The sequence below is a fragment of the Schistocerca serialis genome, chromosome 1, assembly GCF_023864345.2.
Source record: "Schistocerca serialis cubense isolate TAMUIC-IGC-003099 chromosome 1, iqSchSeri2.2, whole genome shotgun sequence".
In the NCBI taxonomy this organism is placed as follows: domain Eukaryota; kingdom Metazoa; phylum Arthropoda; class Insecta; order Orthoptera; family Acrididae; genus Schistocerca; species Schistocerca serialis.
Window position 1 is genome coordinate 207,020,525 of NC_064638.1, and position 23,279 is coordinate 207,043,803.

Genomic DNA, 23,279 nt, shown 5'->3' on the forward strand with positions numbered 1-23,279 from the left:
GTCAAAATCCTCTTCAATAACCACTGGCCATGATCACTCAGCACACACATTCATCAGCTTTATGACTTATAAGACCATGGTCTCGCACTTTCCCTGTATGTGATATAAATCTTCGATACAGTTCCTCTTGAAGCACCAAACACTTTGGCTGTCTCGGTTATGAACCCACCCACAATACGAGCACCAACAATTTTCCAACTTTCGAGTTCACTTAGCTCCAACATTATGCACTCACAACTGCAAAGAACCCTATTCTGACCACGACTGACTTTTGTAACGTTTGTCGAAAATGAAAGGCGCCGTTCGTGATCAAACGCAACAGTGCAACCTGTAGGCTTAGCTACCTCCTCCATTTATGTTAAAATTTGCATTTTTCGCAGTTTTACCATGTTTTTGTTCAAACTTTGCAGAATAGTACAAAATTTTCTCAAAACAATATTAAACATACAATAAGGAATTTGATATAGCAGATGGGATTGACAACTTTTCAACAAATAAGGCTTTGATATTGATTGACGTATAGGAAAGCACTTCTCGTTACCAATGCTAATCAGAACGTATATAGAAGTAGGTCAATATTCACCATTCCCTGAAAACTCCCGAACATTGTTTTCTCTTGGCCCTGGTTCTGAGCACTATGGGACTCAACATCTGAGGTCATCAGTCCCCTAGAACTTAGAACTACTTAAACCTAACTAACCTAAGGACATCACATACATCCATGCCCGAGGAGGATTAGAACCTGCGACCGTAGCGGTCGCGCGGTTCCAGACTGAAGCGCTAGAACCGCTCGGCCAGACCAGCCGGCTCTTGGATCTGATATTAATTGTTACCTGAGCAGTAAAGATAACAAAACTCAGCTTTGCTCTCCCACCACACCTGTAATGTAACACTTTGATCCACGTTGACCTGCAATAAATTATGTGGCTCTTCCTAAAATCGTTGTTAAGCACTCATAATATATATCAGGCAAGTAGCAATCCATATGAGCATGCTCAAAATCACACCGCTGTGTGTGAGCATGCCTGTACTCAGTAGGTTCTCTGTCATCAAACCAAGATAAGATGGTCCAGGATTAAGTCAATGAAAAACCTGTTTCCGTTTAGTTCCCCATTTTAACTAAGAAAGCATGGGCATTAAAAGACTAAATTTTAAACGTATGAACATATCTCTGTTCAAACACTATTAAACCAAGAATCACTTGGGTACGAGTACAAAAACATAAGACTACGTTAGCAAACTGAACAATATATATATGCAGAACTTCATATGTATATAGTTAAGGCTCACCAGCCATTTGACCATCTTCTTCCGTGCGGATGCACAAACAGTGCCCGAACTCTTACGGGACTCGGCGGTAAAGCCGCGAGTAATGAGTATGATGGGCAGGGGCACTATGAATATAGTGCGGGACAGTAAGTTGCGAATATGGATCCCACGGGAGGCATGCCAGGGATAAGTCCCTGCAGTCGCACTACCCTCTGTGTCCTCGGTGGCTCAGATGGATACAGCGTCTGCCATGTAAGCAGGAGATCCCGCGTTCGAGTCCCGCTTGGGGCACACATTTTCAACTGTCGCAGTTGACTTACATCAACGCCAGTATGTAGCTAAGGGTATTCATTTCATTGTAATTTCAAACTGAACAATACTGACGAGATATAGCTTCTGCATTAACATTTAAAATGTTGAAAACAGCTGTAATTTTTTCTTGAGTAGATGTATGGTAAACTAGAAATAACTGCCCAAACAATGTTTTGTTAAATGTGAACTGAATTTCTACATTATACTTGACAAAATGACAAATCTTTAAGCCGAGTCATTCATACTTCTGCAATTGCAGCAAACACAAATGCCTGAGCAAATATTACCTTTCCCAGAATACCCAAAGATGGAGCAAACAGCATCCCAAATGTAAACCTCCACATCATCCCTGACAACAGTACAACCCAGAGAAAAGCGCATGCCTGACATGAAGTAAGCCAGAAAAAAATGACATCATGTACTGGGAACAGTATTAACTCTGGTAGCCCAAAGATGTTTCCTATATACATGCATTCAGAAACCAACCTCTCTGTGGCAAAGATTACAAAAGCTACTACCACTTATCTGATGTAATCCTTTTACATTCATGTACAAAACTGTTAAGATGAGAAAACATGTCGCTTGAAGGTATATAAAGTTTTGCATCCACAAATGGTAAAATACGTTAATATTCATTGTGTGTCAAGGTAAAAGATTTGTGAATTACAATGAATTAGTTTGGCTTTCAGGGCCCAACGTCTAATAAAAAAAGTGAACTCACATTGCAAGTAAGATGAGAATATATGAGTGTATACAATGAGTACATAAAATTAAGATAACAAGTAATAATATCAATGAGACATAAGGGCCCAACCTCTAATAAAAAAAGTGAACTCACATTGCAAATAAGATGAAAATATATGAGTTTATACAATGAGTACATAAAATTCAGATAACAATTAATAATATCAATGAGACGTAAGAAATACTGGAGAAAAATAGTGAAGAAAGAAGTTGATACGTCAATTTTAGGTTTGTTGTGTAGGAGGCCACACTATGACAAACCAAGTTATCTGGACAGTTAAGAAAAACTACAAAGTATTTGTAACGTGACTTAGCAAAATAACAAATCAAATTAAAGAGGCTAGTTTCTCTATATACCAGTTTATCCACTGAGTGCATAATATTACCACAATAAATAAAAAGGAAATTAGAAACAGAAAATATTGAGAAAAAGAAAAACACTGAACAAAGTAACTGCAGTGACAATATGATAAAATAAGGATAATTATGTACAATAAAGACCTGTAAGTTCAACTGAAAAATAAAAACAAAATATACAGCACACTGTCACACAAGTGGAGGTAAAATGGATTAACCTACGAAAGACTGTCCCACACATACCACTTGGCAGTGGAATGAAATTGTGTCATGGCTACATTTTGTGGAAGATGCACTTACCTTTCAATTTGCGGATGATTCACTGAATCATAAACACAGTTACAGGAAGAAGTGGTACAGGTCTATCGTAAGTGGGTAGAAAGGAGAGCATCTTGTGGATGGTGGACCGATTCAGGGAGATGACAGAAGTACCCAGATGTCTCATCCACCGACAATCCAAAACCCCGTGACAGATGAAGTAACAGCAGTTGTGACTCCATCATAACGCATTGCGGCCACGCTCTTAGTGACCTAAAGTTCCTGCCCCACGTATGGCCCAATTTGAAAAAGGCAGAGACACCATGGGAGAATAACGAGCCATCGGTAGAATTACGTCTGCAGTAGGTGATACCTGTCACTGTCACCTGGCTGGACTGCAGCTAGCCAATCAATTGTGTGTTGTCCAGATGCATTTGAAGTCTTGTCAGCTGAAGAGTTTCACATAGATGCAGCATCAGCAGTCCTGGTTGGATATAACTGCAGTGACCTAGTAAGTTGGCCAGTACTTCTGATCCTCCATTAGTCGACACTAGACTGGACATTAAGCTTCAGTTTTTATAACATTCTTTCTGATGTTCCTCTCTATGTATAGTATGCATGCACATATCTGAGGAAAGTGAGTTCTTCCCTTGAGCATTCCGAAATGATTACGTGAAATATGAGCAAAAGAAATTACACAATTTATTGATAAAATATGTCAAACATAAATGAATTACTCAGCAAATGAAACCTATCAGGAACCGATATAGCACCAAAGAAAAATTGTTATGGTAGCAGGTAATTTTACAAATGGTAAATCAGGGAATACTACAGAAATGAATGAAGTTTTGCTTACAGCATCACATAGTGAAAGTTCTCAATGAAATGAAAACAAATCTAATAACTAGAACGAAACAACTTAATTTAATTAATATTGTTTATTAGAACTCAAGTAAAATAATGATAAGTTCTCAATGTGAGAACTACAAGTTGAGACACCATGCCCATTCCATCCGCATTTGAAAGGCTTAGGTTCAAAGTAAAGAGTTAGGAGAATCAATTTCGGTCCAATGTACAAAGAATGATTGCTCCATTTAAACTATCGGAAAGTACTCTACTACACACCACAACCAGCTACATCAGATACACAACTCTACTTCAGATCTATAGTTCGAGCTCAAAACGAAAATGACATGTGTCACTATGACATCGGTGCCTACTAACAGATCTGTGTGCACAAATCATAATAATTATTCACGTTACAGGACATCATGATTCAGAATCATAGATCAGCCATTTGTATTACAAAACACACTAGTAATTTTGTGGTTCTCACAGCAGTAACAATTCATATAATCCCTAAGGAACAAAGGTCGTATCTGTACTGAAAGTAGAATGCGAAAAGCATTCATAGCCACAAAAGCATATTCAGCATACTCCATAGGCATTTTCATCATCACTTTGGAGAAACTCCCCAACATTAGGCAAATATAAAGATGTAAATGGGCAGCGTAGCACTCTCTTTGGTCCCAAATCACGATCCTAACAAACTCCGTACTGTGGAGAACCTTGAGAGTAAAAAGGTATCGTTCAATAACGGAGAAAACAGTGGAATACTGAGCATCAGTCCATAACCATTTCATAATATGTTAAACATAATAATTATACAGATGTGGACATGCTGCACCTTACTAATTCAGGGCAGTTCAATTAGTGATAGCCTTTTTAAGGTAACGACTTGAATGCACGTGTATCATAATCTTATTATATATGTATACATTTGCACTTAAGACCCTTTTTTAGAACCCTTCAGACTCAAAATTTCATTGTTAACATATCTCGTGTCGATAGGCCATTCTTACTTAAAAGTACTTACACTTCATCACTGATCTGGTTCCTTATTAACCATTAGTCTATGACAGAAAATAACAAATATTCATCACTGCGTAGCATTCCATACATGCCACTTCAAACACAATTGTAGTGAAACTGCAGAGGCACAGTAATACACAACAGGTACCCAAAATATTCACTAAATGAAGGTCTACAACGATTTTGCCATTCTAACAAGTAAAGCTAGTGTAAACACAAAAGGAAATAATACCATGGAACCTGTATATTCATTCTCATTTGTTAGTAATATTTGATTCGTGGCATTGTAATTACGTAATGATCAATTTTTTATTGTACCAGTTTCTAGGAAATGTAGATACGAAGTAGTCAAATTTACAGAGACAATAGAAACAATATTGTTCGGTATTTGCTTTTCTGAAACAATATAGAACGATTTTGACAACACTACTCATCTCAGTAGTCAGTAGTGTTAGGAGAGGAAATCGTATCGTTTATAAAAAAAAATTAAACTAAACCTCCATGCCTCCTCTCCACCTCCATTTCCCCTGCTATTCAAATGGATCTGTTTCGACTGATCTCAAACACTTGATAGTAACAGTATGACACTGTCATGTTATAAAGATACTAAACTTAATGGGTAAGAAAACTATGTATGAATAGAAAATTTAACATATCAAAAAATATAGCAACAAAATATACCCTATATTAATACTTACAGGAAGACACGCAAAGAAACTTAACTTTAACAGTATGCCTCTGATAGCTTAGTGTGGGATACGACTCTGTTCTGAGGGAAGAAGTTTGGGCAGTTGAAAAGGGACCACTGATGATTACTGCGGCTTCTTTGTTGAGGTTCGACTACAAACATTGGTGGGGTGCGCAGAGCATGTCACGGTGACGTCCCAGTGGTGGCGGCCTCCGACTACTGACTGCCGTGTCTCGCTGCTGCTGCTCCGTCGCCAGGTTCCTGTGAATACTGGCCGTGGGGAGTGTGGCTAGCGGCGGCGACAAGAGCGACGTCGGGCTGCGTCACGCTCCCGGGCTCAGAGTGTAAATGTCTTCTGTTGGCACCCTGGTGAGGGCAGAGATACCCAGAACTTCGTCGTCGTATTCCCGGGATAGCAGCCCAGTGCGGAGATTCCCCTGGTACCCAGAGGCTTAGGCGGTAAGCAGCAGTTTGTGTCTCAGCTGAATGAGAAGCAGAGTAGCAAAGGCTCCACGTCACGTCACTGTACAGCTGTTCGACCGACGATGCTGTACTGGTTTGAGCGTCTTTAAATACTGGTTCTCCATCCTGATTTCTGTTAGCTGCGTTTAGTATGCTGCGCCATATGACATCCTCGATGTCGTAACTGGGTTGGAATACTTCTGCAGGCAGGATTACGCACTGGCGACAAGCGTTGTTTGGCGTCACCGGAGTGTTGCGAAGCCACCAACCACGCAGCTCCTTCGCCGGCTGCGACCAACTTGACGAAAGTCTGGTTTCCTCATGACGCTCTTTTGATGGTCTCAAGAGTCGTCGATAGCTTGATCCCTTCACATAACCGGATGGTACTTACCACTGTATGCATCATTCCTCACACACATTTAGCAGCACCTCTGTGGTCGAATTGTAAATTCTGTTTCCACCTCATTCATGCTTCTAATTTACCTCCAGTTCCCAATTCAATGTATACCCTTTGGTCAACGTTTACTGTGCAAAACTGTCACCATGAAAACTCAAGTTTACGACGTGTACTTACACTAACATTTAATCAGTTTCTCTAAGAAATTCGTTTCTACACGAATATGTGCACCATAATTCGTATTTGCCCTAAAATTACTACTCTTCTCGTGGAAGTCGAGTCTTACATGAATATACACACTTATTATCACTGACCAAATGACTAGTACAATTTTACATTCAGCACAAGCACAATTCGTTAAATACGGGAAGATTTATAATACACCAAGAAAAATTTATTGTTGAGCGACACTCCCTTGTTTGACAGATGGTTTCACTAATAACTCTTATCCCACATGTAACTCCTTTATATTCATTTGAGATCTTCGCGATCTCGTACATTTTCCGGCTACCTTCTTGATTCTTGTGAATGCTAAATCAGCCACCTCATAATAAAATAACCGTGGTTGTGATGGTAAAGGAACTAACTCCTTCACTCTGTCTGGTGGCTGTTTATTTTTCCAGTGCAAGAGGGAGTGACATTGAGTTAGATTTCTTGGGTAGCTCGTTCAGGCTCTTGAAAACTATTCAGATATTTGTCCCTAGTCTAGTATTCTCGATGACAGTGTAACTAGCAAACCTTTCTCAATTCACTCACTACGTGCTCCAAGGGACTCAAAGCAATTTGATAGCGAGAAATAAAAACAGTTTTTATCTTTCAGAGTCTTGAAGTTCGCGTCCAATGGCGCAAATTAAACTCAGGTCCATTATGTGATACAACATTATCCATATGACCATCTTAACTTAAGAAATGCTTCACAAATGCTAGTGACACTGACTTCATGGAAGTTCTCTGCAGAGAAGTAAGAGAAATAAATTTAGAGTTCAGCTCCACTGCCACAGATACTAAAGAAAAGTTTCGATTCTTCTTTGGAATGCGACAGTAGGGAGCTACTAACTCTCCCAATTTTACTGAAATTATAGGAACGAACTCAGTCATCTGAAATGGTAGGAGGCTTCACCTTTGACATCAGGTGCTTACAACAAGTACATGGCAGACTCTTCTCTACATATTGTTAAAGTACAGGGTTATTACAAATGATTGGAGCGATTTCACAGCTCTACAATAACTTTATTATTTGAGATATTTTCACAATGCTTTGCACACACATACAAAAACTCAAAAAGTTTTTTTAGGCATTCACAAATGTTCGATATGTGCCCCTTTAGTGATTCGGCAGACATCAAGCCGATAATCAAGTTCCTCCCACACTCGGCGCAGCATGTCCCCATCAATGAGTTCGAAAGCATCGTTGATGCGAGCTCGCAGTTCTGGCACGTTTCTTGGTAGAGGAGGTTTAAACACTGAATCTTTCACATAACCTCACAGAAAGAAATCGCATGGGGTTAAGTCGGGAGAGCGTGGAGGCCATGACATGAATTGCTGATCATGATCTCCACCACGACCGATCCATCGGTTTTCCAATCTCCTGTTTAAGAAATGCCGAACATCATGATGGAAGTGCGGTGGAGCACCATCTTGTTGAAAGATGAAGTCAGCGCTGTCGATCTCCAGTTGTGGCATGAGCCAATTTTCCAGCATGTCCAGATACACATGTCCTGTAACGTTTTTTTCGCAGAAGAAAAAGGGGCCGTAAACTTTAAACCGTGAGATTGCACAAAACACGTTAACTTTTGGTGAATTGCGAATTTGCTGCACGAACGCGTGGGGATTCTCTACCGCCCAGATTCGCACATTGTGTCTATTCACTTCACCATTAAGGAAAAAATGTTGCTTCATCACTGAAAACAAGTTTCGCACTGAACGCATCCTCTTCCATGAGCAGTTGCAACCGCGCCGAAAATTCAAAGCGTTCGACTGTCATCGGGTGTCAGGGCTTGTAGCAATTGTAAACGGTAAGGCTTCTGCTTTAGCCTTTTCCGTAATATTTTCCAAACCGTCGGCTGTAGTACGTTTAGCTCCCTGCTTGCTTTATTCGTCGACTTCCGCGGGCTACGCGTGAAACTTTCCCGCACGCGTTCAACCGTTTCTTCGCTCACTGCAGGCCGACCCGTTGATTTCCCCTTACAGAGGCATCCAGAAGCTTTAAACTGTGCATACCATCGCCGAATGGAGTTAGCAGTTGGTGGATCTTTGTTGAACTTCGTCCTGAAGTGTTGTTGCACTGTTATGACTAACTGATGTGAGTGCATTTCAAGCACGACATACGCTTTCTCGGCTCCTGTCGCCATTTTGTCTCACTGCGCTCTCGAGCGTTCTGGCGGCAGAAACCTGAAGTGCGGCTCCAGCCGAACAAAACTTTTTGAGTTTTTCTACGTATCTGTGGTGTGTCGTGACCATGTGTCAATGCATGGAGCTACAGTGAATTTATGAAATCGCTTCAATCATTTGTAATAGCCCTGTAATATGTGTCACACAGCTTGCTGAAACACGTATGAGGACCAAAGTGTGCATAGCTGAAATGTATATATCATATAAGTTTATTGTCCAAATCATTGGGTATATACATGACCTGTAGAAAAATTTCCGCTACCAGTTACAATTATTATTCATTCGCCATAGACCGATTTCGGGCTTGATACCGTCGTCAAGTGTTCATACATTCATGTACATGTGTATATGTGTATATTACTGGAGATCACTGTTTGAATACAAAGAAAATTATTTGCTGGTGACTAAACGGATACAAGTGGAGCAATTCTAGTTGGCGACGCAGCATTTGTCGAAAATGTATCTAAATGTACAAAAAGAAAAGTACTCTCATTATAATTATGTTGCTGTGACGCTTTTTACCCTCAGTTGAACATTTGTTACAATTTTCATGTCCATGTTTCAACTTTTAAAATTTAGCTCCATATTTCACTACTGTGTCGTGAACTCGTGATATACACTGTGTTTACGTTCAAAAATGGTCATCGTCAAAGATCTTAGAAATAGGAAGTATAAAGATGTTGCTCATACAGAAACATATAGATTACGGTCAAAGAACTAAGATATAGGAAGTACAATGACGTTGCACCCATAGAAACTTAAAGAGCTATTATAAATTGCAAAATTTTTAATCCAAATTATGAAATTTTTGATCCATTTTTTGTCAGAGAATTCTAGGAAGTACAATGATGTTATACACATGACATTACGGAGAGTTATTACAAATTATGGAAATGACAGTTAAAACTGTTTTGAGCCTCACTGTTATCAGAGGACTTAGATCTAAGGAGTACAATGATGTTATGCACATGAAATTTTTAAAGTTGTTACAAATTAAGAAAATGACAGTTAAAACCTGTGTTAACAATGCGACTTTTATAAATTACGATGAAAAGCTGTTGTGTGATAGCTACATCGGATTTTCATAGCATATTACTTTTTTATTAGATATTTGTTTTTGAATATTTCATGAAATATGTAGAGATAAGATTTGTTTGCAAGCTCCACTTGATCATTGAGAATAACGTGATGTGAGTTATAGCCGTGGATGTAAATTTCTAGTTGTTCAAGCAGAATCATTTTCTTTACTTTGTTAACAATATGTAGAATCTGTAGGTTGTCTGTAATGGCTGTGGCTGAGTGATCATGGTTTTTTAGATGTATTGCAAAGGTGGATTTGTGAAAGTTATTTAGATGGGAGTCATCCATGTGCTCATGGTAACTTGTAGTGAAACTACTTCAAGTTTGGCCTATGTGGAACTGTGATCAATTGTCACATAAAAGTTTATAAATACCTTGTTCGTATTGGCATTGGTTATTGTCTTTCTGTTGTGGATGATGTGCTACTGTAGGCTGTTGTTAGTGCTGAAAGAAATTTGAATCCCAGTATTCTTAAAGAGATTGACAATTTGATATGAAATTTTATCTATAAAGGGTATGCCAGCAAATGTGCTTTTTCCTTCTTCTGAATCTGATTTAGGATGAGTGCAATGTTTCTTTTTGATTTTGTTGCGAAGTTTATCAATTACATCTCAGTTGTATCCATTTCTAATGCAATTTCTTCGTTAATGTTCATTTCTTTTTGTTCATCATGGGGGCTGAGTGTGCTTTTATGTATATGATTACGTGTACATGTAAAGAATGCCATTTTGTGTTGTACTGAATGACATGAGGAGTTGTTAATGACAGCATCTCTGTTGGTGGGTTTCCTGTAAATGTGAAAGGCCTGTTTATTATTTACATCAGACATTGTAAGATCAAGGAAAATGATTCATTTATCTACCTGACGTTCTACAGTGAAGTCGATGTTGTTGTGCATGCTGCTGAGACGTTTAGCAAGTTTCTCAATCTCCTCAATTGTACCATTGTCCAGGATAATGGTATCATCTACACACCTTTCATAGTAGATTATTTTATTTTCAGGTGAACAATCTAACATGAAATATTATTTTCAATGTGGTTAATGTAAATATGTACAAGTATTCCTGCCAAACTACTGCCCATTGAAAGGTCATCTTCTTGTTTATAAATTTCGTTGTTGTTGTTGTGGTCTTCAGCCCACAGACTGGTTTGATGCAGCTCTCCATGGTACCCTACCCTGTGCAAGCTTCTTCATCTCCCAGTACCTTCTGTAACCTACATCCTTCTGAATCTGCTTAGTGTATTCATCTCTTGGTCTCCCTCTACGATTTTTACCCTCCACGCTGCCCTCCAATACTAAATTGGTGATCCCTTGATGCCTCAGAATATGCCCTACTAACCGATCCCTTCTTCTAGTCAAGTGGTGCCACAAATTCCTCTTCTCCCCAATTCTACTCAATACCTGCTTATTAGTTATGTGATCTACCCATCTAATCTTCAGCATTCTTCTGTAGCACCACATTTCGAAAGCTTCTATTCTCTTCTTGTCTAAAATATTTACCGTCCACGTTTCACTTCCATACATGGCTACACCCCATACAAATACTTTCAGAAACGACTTCCTGATATCCAAATCTAAGCTCGCTGTTAACAAATTTCTCTTCTTCAGAAAGGCTTTCTCTAAGTCTACAAATGCTAGAAACGTAGGTTTGCCTTTCCTTAATCTAGCTTCTAAGATAAGTCGTAGGGTCAGTATTTCCTCACGTGTTCCAATATTTCTATGGAATCCAAACTGATCTTCCCCGAGGTCAGCTTCTACCAGTTGTTCCATTCGTCGGTAGAGAATACGCGTTAGTATTTTGCATCCGTGACTTATTAAACTGATTGTTCGGTAATTCTCACATCTGTCAGCACCTGCTTTCTTTGGGCTCGGAATTATTATATTCTTCTTGAAGTCTGAGGGTATTTCGCCTGTCTCATACATCTTGCTCACAAGATGGCAGAGTTTTGTCAGGACTGGCTTTCCCAAGGCCGTCAGTAGTTCTAATGGAATGTTGTCTACTCCCGGGGCCTTGTTTCGACTCAGATCTTTCAGTGCTCTGTCAAACTCTTCACGCAGTATCGTATCTCCTATTTCATCTTCATCTACATCCTCTTCCATTTCCATAGTATTGTCCTCAAGTACATTGCCGTTGTATAGGCTCTCTATATACTCCCTCCACCTTTCTGCTTTCCCTTCTTTTCTTAGTACTGGGTTTCCATCTGTGCTCTTGATATTCATGCAAGTCGTCCTCTTTTCTCCAAAAGTCTCTTTAATTTTCCTGTAGGTCGTATCTATCTTAGCCTTAGTGATGTGTGCCTCTACATCCTTACATTTGTCCTCTAGCCATCCCTGCTTAGCCATTTTGCACTTCCTGTCGATCTCGTTTTTGAGACGTTTGTATTCCTTTTTGCCTGCTTCATTTAATGCATTTTTATACTTTCTCCTTTCATCAATTAAATTCAGTATCTCTGTTACCCAAGGATTTCTACTAGCCCTCGTCTTTTTACCTACTAGGTCCTCTGCTGCGTTCACTACTTCATCTCTCCAAGCTACCCGTTCTTCTTCTACTGTATTTCTTTCCCCCGTTCCTGTCAATTGTTCCCGTATGCTCTCCCTGAAACTCTGTAAAACCTCTGGTTCTTTCAGTTTATCCAGGTCCCATCTCCTTAAATTCCCAAATTATTTGAGAAAATAACTGCAAATTGATTTAAAAATGCACTGGATGTGAAATATTTCTCAAACAATAAAACTGAACTTTAAACGCTATAACTCCACACATTGGAAAGAAACCACAACTATTTTTACAACTGCCGAACAAGTGTTTCCACAATTAATTAGGACACTCGGAATTAAATTCACTAGAATAGTATTATTGTCCAGGTTTGTGATTTGGAATAATCACGGTTATTATTAAAATCAACCAAATTTCACAAATACCTGGTTCATTTACAGAGTGCCAAATATGAACAATTTAGCGTAAGACTGGTGGCTGTTAACATGGCGGCGATGCAGTCATGGCAGTACTGTTACAGGTCTTCTTGGCGTTGGGATTATATTTTTACAGGGCCAAAAACCATGCCATGGTAATAGTATCACCACATGTAGCATCCGAGGCCAATAAACGCTGCTTTTGAGCTCCTCTGGCCTCAAAACGCCAAGAATGTGAGCCACAATGATCCGCTACTGCTAACGAAATGTTAACGCAACACTTCTCAGCCCAGACTCCTTACGCGTTACAAAGGACGAGTTGCCACTTGCGCGCTATAACACCTTTCCCACTCCACCAGGCTACTTCCGTAGCTGCGGGGCTGCCCCACATATCTTACATTCAACACTACATTCCATAACTATGGACCAAGTCATTTACAGTACATCATATAACAATTATTCCAGTAGTTATTTAAATCCACAAGCACAGTTTAAACAACATCGTTCAAAAAGTTCACATAACTGAAATATGTACACACGTCAAAGAATTTCCATGACAGATACAAAAATAGAAATATCGTAGCAGATACCAAATAGGTCGAAAAAAGGTGTTACATTCTCGCACGGACATGTTGGACACAGAGACACAGAAAGGGTCAACTCTACACAAGAGGATAATTCCGTGGACCGTCAAACAATTGGAAAAAGTCGGAACTATAAATCCACGCCGCTGGTACGGACAAAGAGATCCAAACGCATTGGCTCAGGTGGTGTGAAACGAATCTTCTAGAACAAAACGGTCGGATGACGCTTACAACCATTCCCTGTGGCTCCTCACATTCTCTTTCAAAGTGCTACCAAATGCACATCTCACCAGCAAAGAAGAAGTGAAGGTCGCCAGAGGGCGATGGGATTTCGAAAACACTTGGTAAAGAAAGTAAATACTTCTGTCTCGATGGAGTGCGGGCAGCACATAAGCTTAAAAAAGTTTGCAGCGTCTGAAGACGATGACAAGGCCGGTCGTCGAGATCTTGCCCGTAAAAATGGAATAAAAAAAAATGGCTCTGAGCACTATCGGACTTAACATCTATAGTCATCAGTCCCCTAGAACTTATAACTACTTAAACCTAACTAACCTAAGGACATCACACAACACCCAGTCATCACGAGGCAGAGAAAATCCCTGACACCGCCGGGAATCGAACACGGGAACCCGGGTGCGGGAAGCGAGAACGCTACCGCACGACCACGGTCTGCGGACTGGAATCAACGAATTGGCCGCACATCTGTGTAGCATACGACACGTAGCATTGCTGCAACATTTTACATCTTCGCTATTAGGCTTTCGGGTGGTCCGTGGGAAAAATTCCTGCATAAGCCTTAATATTTGTGATTTTGCTGCTAATACCATTAGGCGAGATGCATGTGAAAAATGTAATACGTTTCTTGAATAGTATTGAAACATACACTCTGAGAGTTTTAAGACTAAGTCTTCAGCTGACACGCAGCGGTATGAACATTTCTGCGACAAACACCCGCTGACTAGACAAACACATGAAGAATTGCAAAATGTTCCTAGATACAAAATGCATACTCAAGAAACATCCAAATGAGAGTTTTACAAGCGATCTACCTGATACATGAGTTACGTTTCTTCGTGATATTTTCTTTTTAAAAAAAAAAAGAAAAAATTGAGCCTCCCTCCTACACAACTAGATCTATTCCGTCTTTCAAACTGAAATCGTCCAGAATGGACATCAATAAATGTTTGACAGTGTCCCGAGGAGTCAAAATCCGATGTGCCCACAGCATGTCTTTTACATATAGTAGCAGTTCCTAACGTTTACTGAGACACGCCCATGCTACTTTCCCTCCAGATGATGATGTACAATAAATACCTATATCACCTCCGTAGTTTGTTTTACATTAAATACTAACGTAAGTATTACTCTGTTTTGGTTGCCAACTGAGAAGATATAATGATTATGTTTGTATCAAAACATCTGTATTCCCCTTTCACATTAAGAGTTGCATAAGACAGAGCTACAGTAGTACATCGGTGTTCTTAAGTTTGTAATGGGCAGAATAATTTACCTCTGTTACAGAACTGTCAACCTCTTGGAGGCAGCAATGAGCAAATCGATTATAATTCTCCTCTTCGTTAACATGAGCGGCTTATGTTTTAACCTCCTCGTTGTCGGTGTGGTAAGTAAGCATGTTGATTTTTAGAAATAAATTATTATAAAAGAAACCAGAGTAAAAATTTTATCCATGAGTAATGGAAGCGACGTGATACTGCTTCTAAGACACGGAGTACACGTCAGAAGCAATTCATAGCCACTGGAAACTGCGGTACATAATAATAAAGCTCATAGCCTGGAAGCGCAGCTAGTTGAAGGGGAAAACAGAACTGCATTAATAGCACTATGTTGTACATTCGCGATTTTTCTGGCTCGTAGTGTAATTGCTGCGCTTAATTATGCAGTATGGGGAAAAGAGCATATACATGGAGCCTCCTAATACATGTAGCTATCTCCTCAATGGGTCAACATTCTCGTCTGTCTTTCAGTTTTAATGTCACTTGTTTTATGCGTCACCTCTTTTAGATTAACATTAGGGTGGTTCCATGTTTATAGCGCGCACGGCATGGATTACTTGCAGTGAAGTTAGTATGATCCTCGAAGCGCACAGCGCATAAGGGACATCGAACGAACAGAACGCAGCTGGCCGCAATGGTACAGAGGGAAGTATCAAAAAAGAAAAAAGAACTATATGCCGCCGATTACACAATCTTTCCATTGCGAGGCACAGGCCGCAAGAAGGCAGTCTAAGGTAGAGTCAAAGCGAGGAAATAGTAGGTCGCAACCGGAAATGCCACAACACTTGCCTGCAGCTTTGCCTCAGAGGTGACTGGTGGGAAAGTCCATATGAACGGTTCAGGCAATAAAGGCACTGTACATTCGTGTAACATTTTTTTCTGTTAGTTTTCCGCAGACGTATCTACAAATTTTGTAAGTAAACAACTGCTTAATTAATATAACCCGTAGCTGATTTACGATCTCCCTCCAACGCAAGGAACTTTCTCCATTGGGACCTCATTCCGTGAATCATTGGAATCGTTTGACATCTTTCTTATCAATATTTAATCGCTGCATACCTACTGCACATAACACAATAATCCGTTTTACATACTCCAATCTTTGTTGTAACCTACAATACTGTTTTATAAGGAACTTTAATACTATGCCCGTTCTCGTCTTGTTCTTTAAGGGTCCATTTACAATTCCACACACGTCTCAAATTTAATAATGTATTACTACACCAATAATTTCATTCCAGTTGATATCGCAAACTGGAGATTGCAATGCCTTCACTAACATTTTTTTGATCAAATTATTTTTTTCCGTAGCGGCCTATGACTTTATTTTTAGTGGTGGTTATTTTTCAGATTCTAACATTGCGTTCGTAATTCTTATACATTGAATGTTGTACGTTCGATTCGTTATTCAGGGCGTGCATATACTTTACTTGCGTGCATTTATCTTGTCTTCAAACATAACATTCGTTATTGGGTTTGATGGTCAGCTTTTGAGACACCGTTCAGAATCGGGTGTACATGAGTCCATCCAAATACTATGGCCATTGAATTCATCCCAACCTAGTCTACTGAAGCGTTTGCAACACTTTCTAACGCACATAAAATTCTTTTGTTTGCATCTTCCCTTTGTGATGCTTTATTATACCACGAGTTTCATGTGTGGGCGGGCGATTGTGTGCCTAATTCAGCCCACAATTAAGTTTCAGATGAAATTGTTCCCTCTTGTTCTCTCTCGAATGGTTTATTCATGATCCCTTGTCACTGTTTAATGATTCCAATATCTTTGCGATAGAATATGTAATTTGCAGTGTGCATTAAGCTATCTCAAATAATGTTATAGATTTTCAGTCTTAGCAAGGATACCAGTCTCACCGGGCGACTAGTACGATCAGTACTCATGTTTCTCGAAACTGCAGTCAGCATTACGCCTCGGCTACTTCTTCCTACGTTTTTTCACACCAGAAGGTACGTTATCAAGCGGCGATGTAGAGAGGGTGTCAGCTCATCTCTTTAGGTAGGACTTGATTGCTTTTGTCTGTAAATTGCAAATTTCTAAATACAAAAGATTGGATTAAATGATTGAGCGAAGCATGCTCATTGCATGCTTGAACTGTTAAGCTTACTGTGCGATAATTCCCGCACCTGTCAACTCTTGCAGTCTTCCAGTTTGCGCGGATGATATTTTTCCGAAAGTCAGATGGTATATTGCCAGACTCATACATTCTAAACACCAACGTGAATTGTCGTTGTGTTACTTCCCCTAATGATTTTAGAAATTCTGATGGAATGTTATCGATCACTTCTACTTTCTTTAATCTTAAGTTCTCCAAAGCTCTCTTATATTCTGATTATAATACCTTCTAAATCGACTCCTGTTTCTTCTTTATTACATCAGATAAATCTTCTCCATCATAGAGGTCTTCGGTGTACTCTTTCCACCTACCCTCTCTCGCCTCTGCAGTTAACAAGGGAATTTTGGTTACACTCTTAATGTTACCACCCTTGCTTTTAATTTAACCGATGCTTGTTTTGACTTTCCTGTATGCTGAGCCAGTCCTTCAGAATATCATTTCTTTTTAGATTTCTTCACATTTTTCATACAGACATTTCGTCTTAGCTTCCCTGCACTTCCTACTTATTTCATTGCTCAGCGACTTGTTTTTCCGTATTCCTGAATTTCTCTAAATATTTTCGTACGTGGCGGAAAGCTCAGTTGCTTAGCACGTTGTGAACCAACGCTATGATCTTATTGCAAGATAGTACGATCGTAGACTACGTTCAGATGTTCACTCATGGCCCCTGTTGTTACGTTGTACAAGTTAAGCGATATCTCTCTTTCTCTTGTTTCATTATTTTAAAGAAACTGTAGTCAGATAGCGTTACGGTAGCATTTCTTGTGGCAAAACTTTAGGTAGAGAAGGCATTTCTTTTTTATCCAGGGCATGTTTCAGGATATATATCTGCACGTAATCCGAATTTAATAGAAGCATCACTAGCTTACAATGTGCACTGGCAGTGCTGTAATTTTCGCTTCCTAAGGGCAAATACTGCCCATTAATTCTGTCTCATAATTTATCGGGATAGGATTAATTATTCAAAAATTTTAAACATTGGCCTTTATTTTCTCAAGTGAATACATGTGTACAAACACGTCATAAAATATTTCGAAGATAACACATAGAGCCTATTTACATCAGCCATTTTGGGTTTTTTTCCCTTATAAGTAACAAATAACGTGGAAAACAGGTTTACTTTTCCACTTCGAGAAAAGTTTTTCATTGTTAAAAAGTATTTGAATGAACATTTTTTCCTCTACTTCTGATCTTATTTGTGCATAGTGTAGCATTTTCCTTTGTCCTGACACTGTGTAGCCATATTGACTTTTCGCTTTCAGGTATTTGGCTTCTTTTGCGGAAGGACAAACACACGAAAAATATTCAAGGCCACATCATGGACGCTTCACAAAGGTTCACGTTGACTTGACAAGCAATAAAATAGAGATTGAGAAGCCTCAGAAGTACAAAATGAAGAAGTATAACTTGAGTGAGCTTGGAGGCAAAAGGTTAACTTACGCTGTTAAGAGACGACGCCACCATCCCCACACCAATGTCAATGTCAAAACTTACTACCTCAGAATCCTTTGCGGTGACGTTCTTTCCGTTCCGTCTATGTGAATGCTGTCATTTGAAAAGCACTGTGTGATATTTTGGCGTTCCGTTACGTGGCATGACGTCCACTGTGAGCACATCTTTATGTGTATCCCACCCAAGTTTAGCAAACTGTGCGGTGGTTTGCGATCAAGTGCATGACCTTACATTTTCATACAAGATGTGCATCAACTTTCTTCATATACTGCACATATTCTTGTTGTACCTCACTGAAATCATTCCTCATTCCCCAAAAAAACCGTTATTATTATGTCACCCTGATCCCAAAAGACAATCGACATTTGTTTCTCAGTGGACTGAACAATTTTTTATTCTTTCTCCTTCGTCGAAATACGACTCCGTCAACTTCTTTTGTGACTTATGTCGAACGAGAGGTGTACGCCTCGTTTGGATCACAATCTTTGCTAAATTTCCACACGCTTTTGAAAGCACTGCGGAAGGTTGGTGGCTGCCGTTTCCTACCTGTTCAAGTCGAATCGGTTAACAATCGCGCTACCCAAATTTTGCAAACTTTTGAGCAAACAGTTTACCTTTACCACTAATTGCGCTGCGTTTAACAATGGAAAGCTTCATACTTCCTCAGCTCATACCAGAAACGTCTGAAAAGTTGGAACTGATGTGACAAATCAACTAACAAGAGTATTCGTAATCCTTGCATGAACACGAACCGTTTTCACCTGCAGCAGATCAGGAAGTCTCTCAGAGTCCGTTGTATAGCAATACTGACCGCTTTCTCAAACACGTGTTACCACTTCCTTCACTTTCAGCATACAGGAATTATTTCAGAGTCTTTTGTTTAGCAATACTGACCATTTTCTCAAACAACTAAGTGTTACTACATGTTGAGAGAACGTACTGATATTTACACACACTGTGGAAGACGAGGTCTGACATTATTACTTTGAGGATAACAGCGATCCGATGTTTGACAATATGTGAAAACACAAATAGTCTATGATCGCACATTTTTGTTTTATACAATGACCTGCTGCGATCTATACGATAACGATCAGACTGAGTGTCTCCTTCAAGTTACTAAAAGAGACAAATAAAATTTATAGTGATGGCTGGCATCGTCACATAGCATGAAAACATGATAAAATTATAATAAACCCTCATGCCCCGTTCTGTAGGGCTGTGTTAGCACGCTATCATGTACTTTAAGATTGCGCATACTATTTGATTAGGTGGATTAGTGGTTAGTAATGCATGGGTGCCGACTGCCTGCAAGTATATCGCAAGTACAGTAATATTACAGCTTGTTTCAAGAAACGCTGTGCAACGTTACGTGCAAGCAAGCCCTCTTTCTGACAATTACGCCACCGTGTTCGCTGCTCAGCCGTAAAATAACGTCACACAGCGATATACATTTCGCTGCTTTTGCCTTTACGGTCGCAGTACACTTGTCAGGCAGAATGTTCATGGGAAATTACACAATTTCAAAACTGAAGCGGAAAATTGAACTGACCGACTCTTCCACCTCTGCTTCTAAACTATTAGACAGTTACGAAGATATAAATGTATTTTACATCGCAAAAAGAATAATTTTATTTATTTTTTGAAAGAGATAAAGTGAAACGTTGCGTAATGGACAGCTGTTGCAGGCCGGTGGGGGAGTGACACGACCCCTGACTCTGGCCGCCACGATACCCTTCCTACTGTACCAGACTGGCATGTTCTGCGTCTTCGGGCAGATGGTAACCGACCAGGTAAGTGCTGCGTTTAACCATACTGATTGTTTCCTGTTTCATCACTGACTATTCTGATATCTATATTAAAGAGTAATTTGATGGATGTAACCACCGCTAAAGTGATAGCAACACCATGGAATGGCAATGCAATACAGCGTATGAAAGCGTTCTTTTATAACGCTTTACGCCTGGGCGGGGGTTGTAGAGATACGGTTTATTACGTTACAAAACTTTCGCTGTCATACGCCTTTGGCACTAATAGTTAACGTTTTTGTATCATGTTCAATGACAAGAACGATAGCGATATTCAAGAAAGTGATATAATTACAAACAATGAAATCAGCGATATAAAGAATATTTTGTCAGGAAGACATCAAGTGGCGTTATCGCCAAACTTCTGTATTGGGATGTCTGATATGACAAATATACGCGGATTGCAAATTGGGAATATTAGCAATTTTAAACAAACTACACCATCAGAACTGAAGACATTGTTTGCATTTGATGTAATTTTGGGAACTCTAAAATTTCGTAGAGTTTGAATGTATTGGGACACGGCGTGGAAAATGCAGTTATATTTTGACACAATGTACAGAGGCAGGTAGTTTCAACCGAGCACCTTGTTAACAACATGGATATACAAGCTCACAATAACGACAAGTCTTATAAAGTTCGAATTGTATGTGTATACCGTCCTGCGTAACACAAGTCCTGAGTTACCAGCATAGAAAGAGTTAGCAGTTCATGAGGCAATGATCCCATTTACTGGGAAGCTGTCTGTGAAACAGTATGTGGAGGACAAGCCAACTGCATGATATATTAAAATATACGTTGTCTCTTGCTGCTCACTAATCAGATTTAATGGCTTCAATGACTCCACTTCATCGTGATGATATTAAAAATACAAGTAATATTTCTGCGAACATCTACTAGTAATCATTTACTTTGTGTTGTGTGACAAGTAGCATGATAATCACACATTTTCTCCGCAACTAAAACACTTCCGACTGATAACTGTATACCGAAATAAATGGGCTTTTGGGTTGCAGCAAATCATAAGCACATACTTACAACCGTTGGCTTAAGGAAAGTGACTTATGTCATTAGATTTGAACTTAAGGTTAATTTTAACATAATAAATCAATTCCCCATACTTTCTCTAGAGTAATAGGCTACCTGTTTACATGATTCTGCAATCAACACGTTGATTATATCATTCAGATGTGCTTAGACAGACACATTACTTTAGCTTTCTTTCGACTCTTTAATTCGTGCTAAGTAGATGAGTGATCTCTTACCTTTTATACTCGCGTGCTTATTCAAATATCCTGCAGTCATCTCAGTGTGCTGTAAAACACACGCAAAAGGCTCAGCTCTTACACGTTTAGCCACAGAGTTCTTACAGAAATCGACACGATCCCTTTCTTCTTTATATATTCACCTGTCAGTTCAGTTAATCAATTTTTCATCTTTTCAAGATGTACCCCGATTACATGTATATTATCAGAGAACAGTAGCATTGCCACAGGACCAAAGAGAGCACCATTCGTCGTCAACATCATTATTATTTAGATAACTCGCCTAGCAGCTTTGTTTTTCCAGGATTTATCACGCCTTGGAGAATTCCAATGAATCGTGTTCTGTGTGTGAAGTTCTATCCCGTATCCTTATTCTGCTGTTGCCCGTTCCCCCCGTTATTAATGGCTGGTGCTCTTTATTCAATGCTCTATAATGCACTCGTGGTCGATAACACATTAAACTCTTTACCCAAAGCCCATGGAAGTGGGTAAATGCCCTTCCATTATCAAAGTTCATCCATATATTCCTCAAACCGGCGATGGCAAAACAGGTGACCTAAATAGTGGCACTGTCATGCTGGTACACGGTAAACTTGTCATTTTGTCGCGGAACAGCATCCCTATGACGACGGATAGTACAAAGTTCTAATAATCATCTACAGAAAATTGTCAGATAAATAATTTTTGTTTGATTGTCAGGACATGTCTAAAGTACTTGTAGATCCTGATGTCCCTGTTCCAGAGTTCTCGTGCGAACCGTATACCCATTCTTAGAAAGAGCTGGAATATTACTGTCACGTGACGAAGAGAACAGTCACACATACATGAGCTTTTCCGGATTCTCCAGCAGTACCTCCATTCTGTTTCAGAGCGAGGAACTGATGATTTCTGCATTCAGATGCGGATGGAACGAGAGTGACGCCCGTTTTAGACACAGCCTGCTTATCTTCATGGCGATGGTAAATCGACCTCTAGAGATCACAGTTGGCAAAACCTGCATACTCTCCAGAGAGATGTTCCTGCAGGTTGGTAAGGATGTGTCTTTCTTCTGGAAGAAATAAAGACAATTGTATAACGCATGTCAGCCACTTTTCTCCGTAGACTTAAGGTCGTTTTCACCTACTTAGGACACTTATTAGACATTACTCCAGACTTACATTACCTTTCACTTTAGAAATGGAAAGGTTGCTTGAAGCAATCTTAAATTACGACTGGTTGCATGCTTCTGGTCCAACTGAGTAAATCCTCCAGCTCTAAGAGAGTTTAGGTTTAAAAGAAAGATTTCGTTTGAGGAGGTGACGAAATATCATAATTCTAGCATACTGAATCTATGGTAACAGCTTTTATTTCAAAACTTTCGGAAACACTCGAAATTGCTTTTTCGACTTGTATAGCACTCAGCATAAAATATCAGATATTGTTACTACATCAGAATATTCCACGGCTAAGGATGAAACTAGAGAATATTTATTTGCATCGAAGAATTACAATCACTAAACGCTATTGATACTACCTGCTACTCTGAAAATGGTATGACCACTGGTATGCTACAGAATTTGGGATAGCGCCTCGCGTCTGTAGAGCTGAACTGGAGAAAGATGGAGAGGCCATGTTCACCAGATACTACCAAACATTTAAAAACACAGACGTTAATATGTTTTCCATATAGCAGTGTCAGGAAATAAGTGTGAGAAACAGAATTTAATAGAATTTTTTTATAGCAGTCCGTGTATACACAGCAGTGGCAGTAAATTTTAATCCATCCATAAAGCTACACTGGCCT

General features: G+C 39.5%; 2 protein-coding genes across 3 annotated transcripts in view; both read left to right on the forward strand.

The window, feature by feature from the left end:
- Positions 1 to 23,279, forward strand: part of LOC126465767 (UNC93-like protein) — a 364,481-nt gene that overhangs the window by 232,902 nt on the left and 108,300 nt on the right. The window lies entirely within an intron of this gene.
- Positions 1 to 23,279, forward strand: part of LOC126459944 (odorant receptor coreceptor-like) — an 80,938-nt gene that overhangs the window by 53,843 nt on the left and 3,816 nt on the right. Inside the window, exons 6-8 of the mRNA XM_050095894.1 lie at positions 14,847 to 14,946; positions 20,112 to 20,216; positions 22,366 to 22,521. Of these exons, the coding sequence (XP_049951851.1) occupies positions 14,847 to 14,946; positions 20,112 to 20,216; positions 22,366 to 22,521 (361 nt within the window). The remainder of the gene's footprint in view (positions 1 to 14,846; positions 14,947 to 20,111; positions 20,217 to 22,365; positions 22,522 to 23,279) is intronic.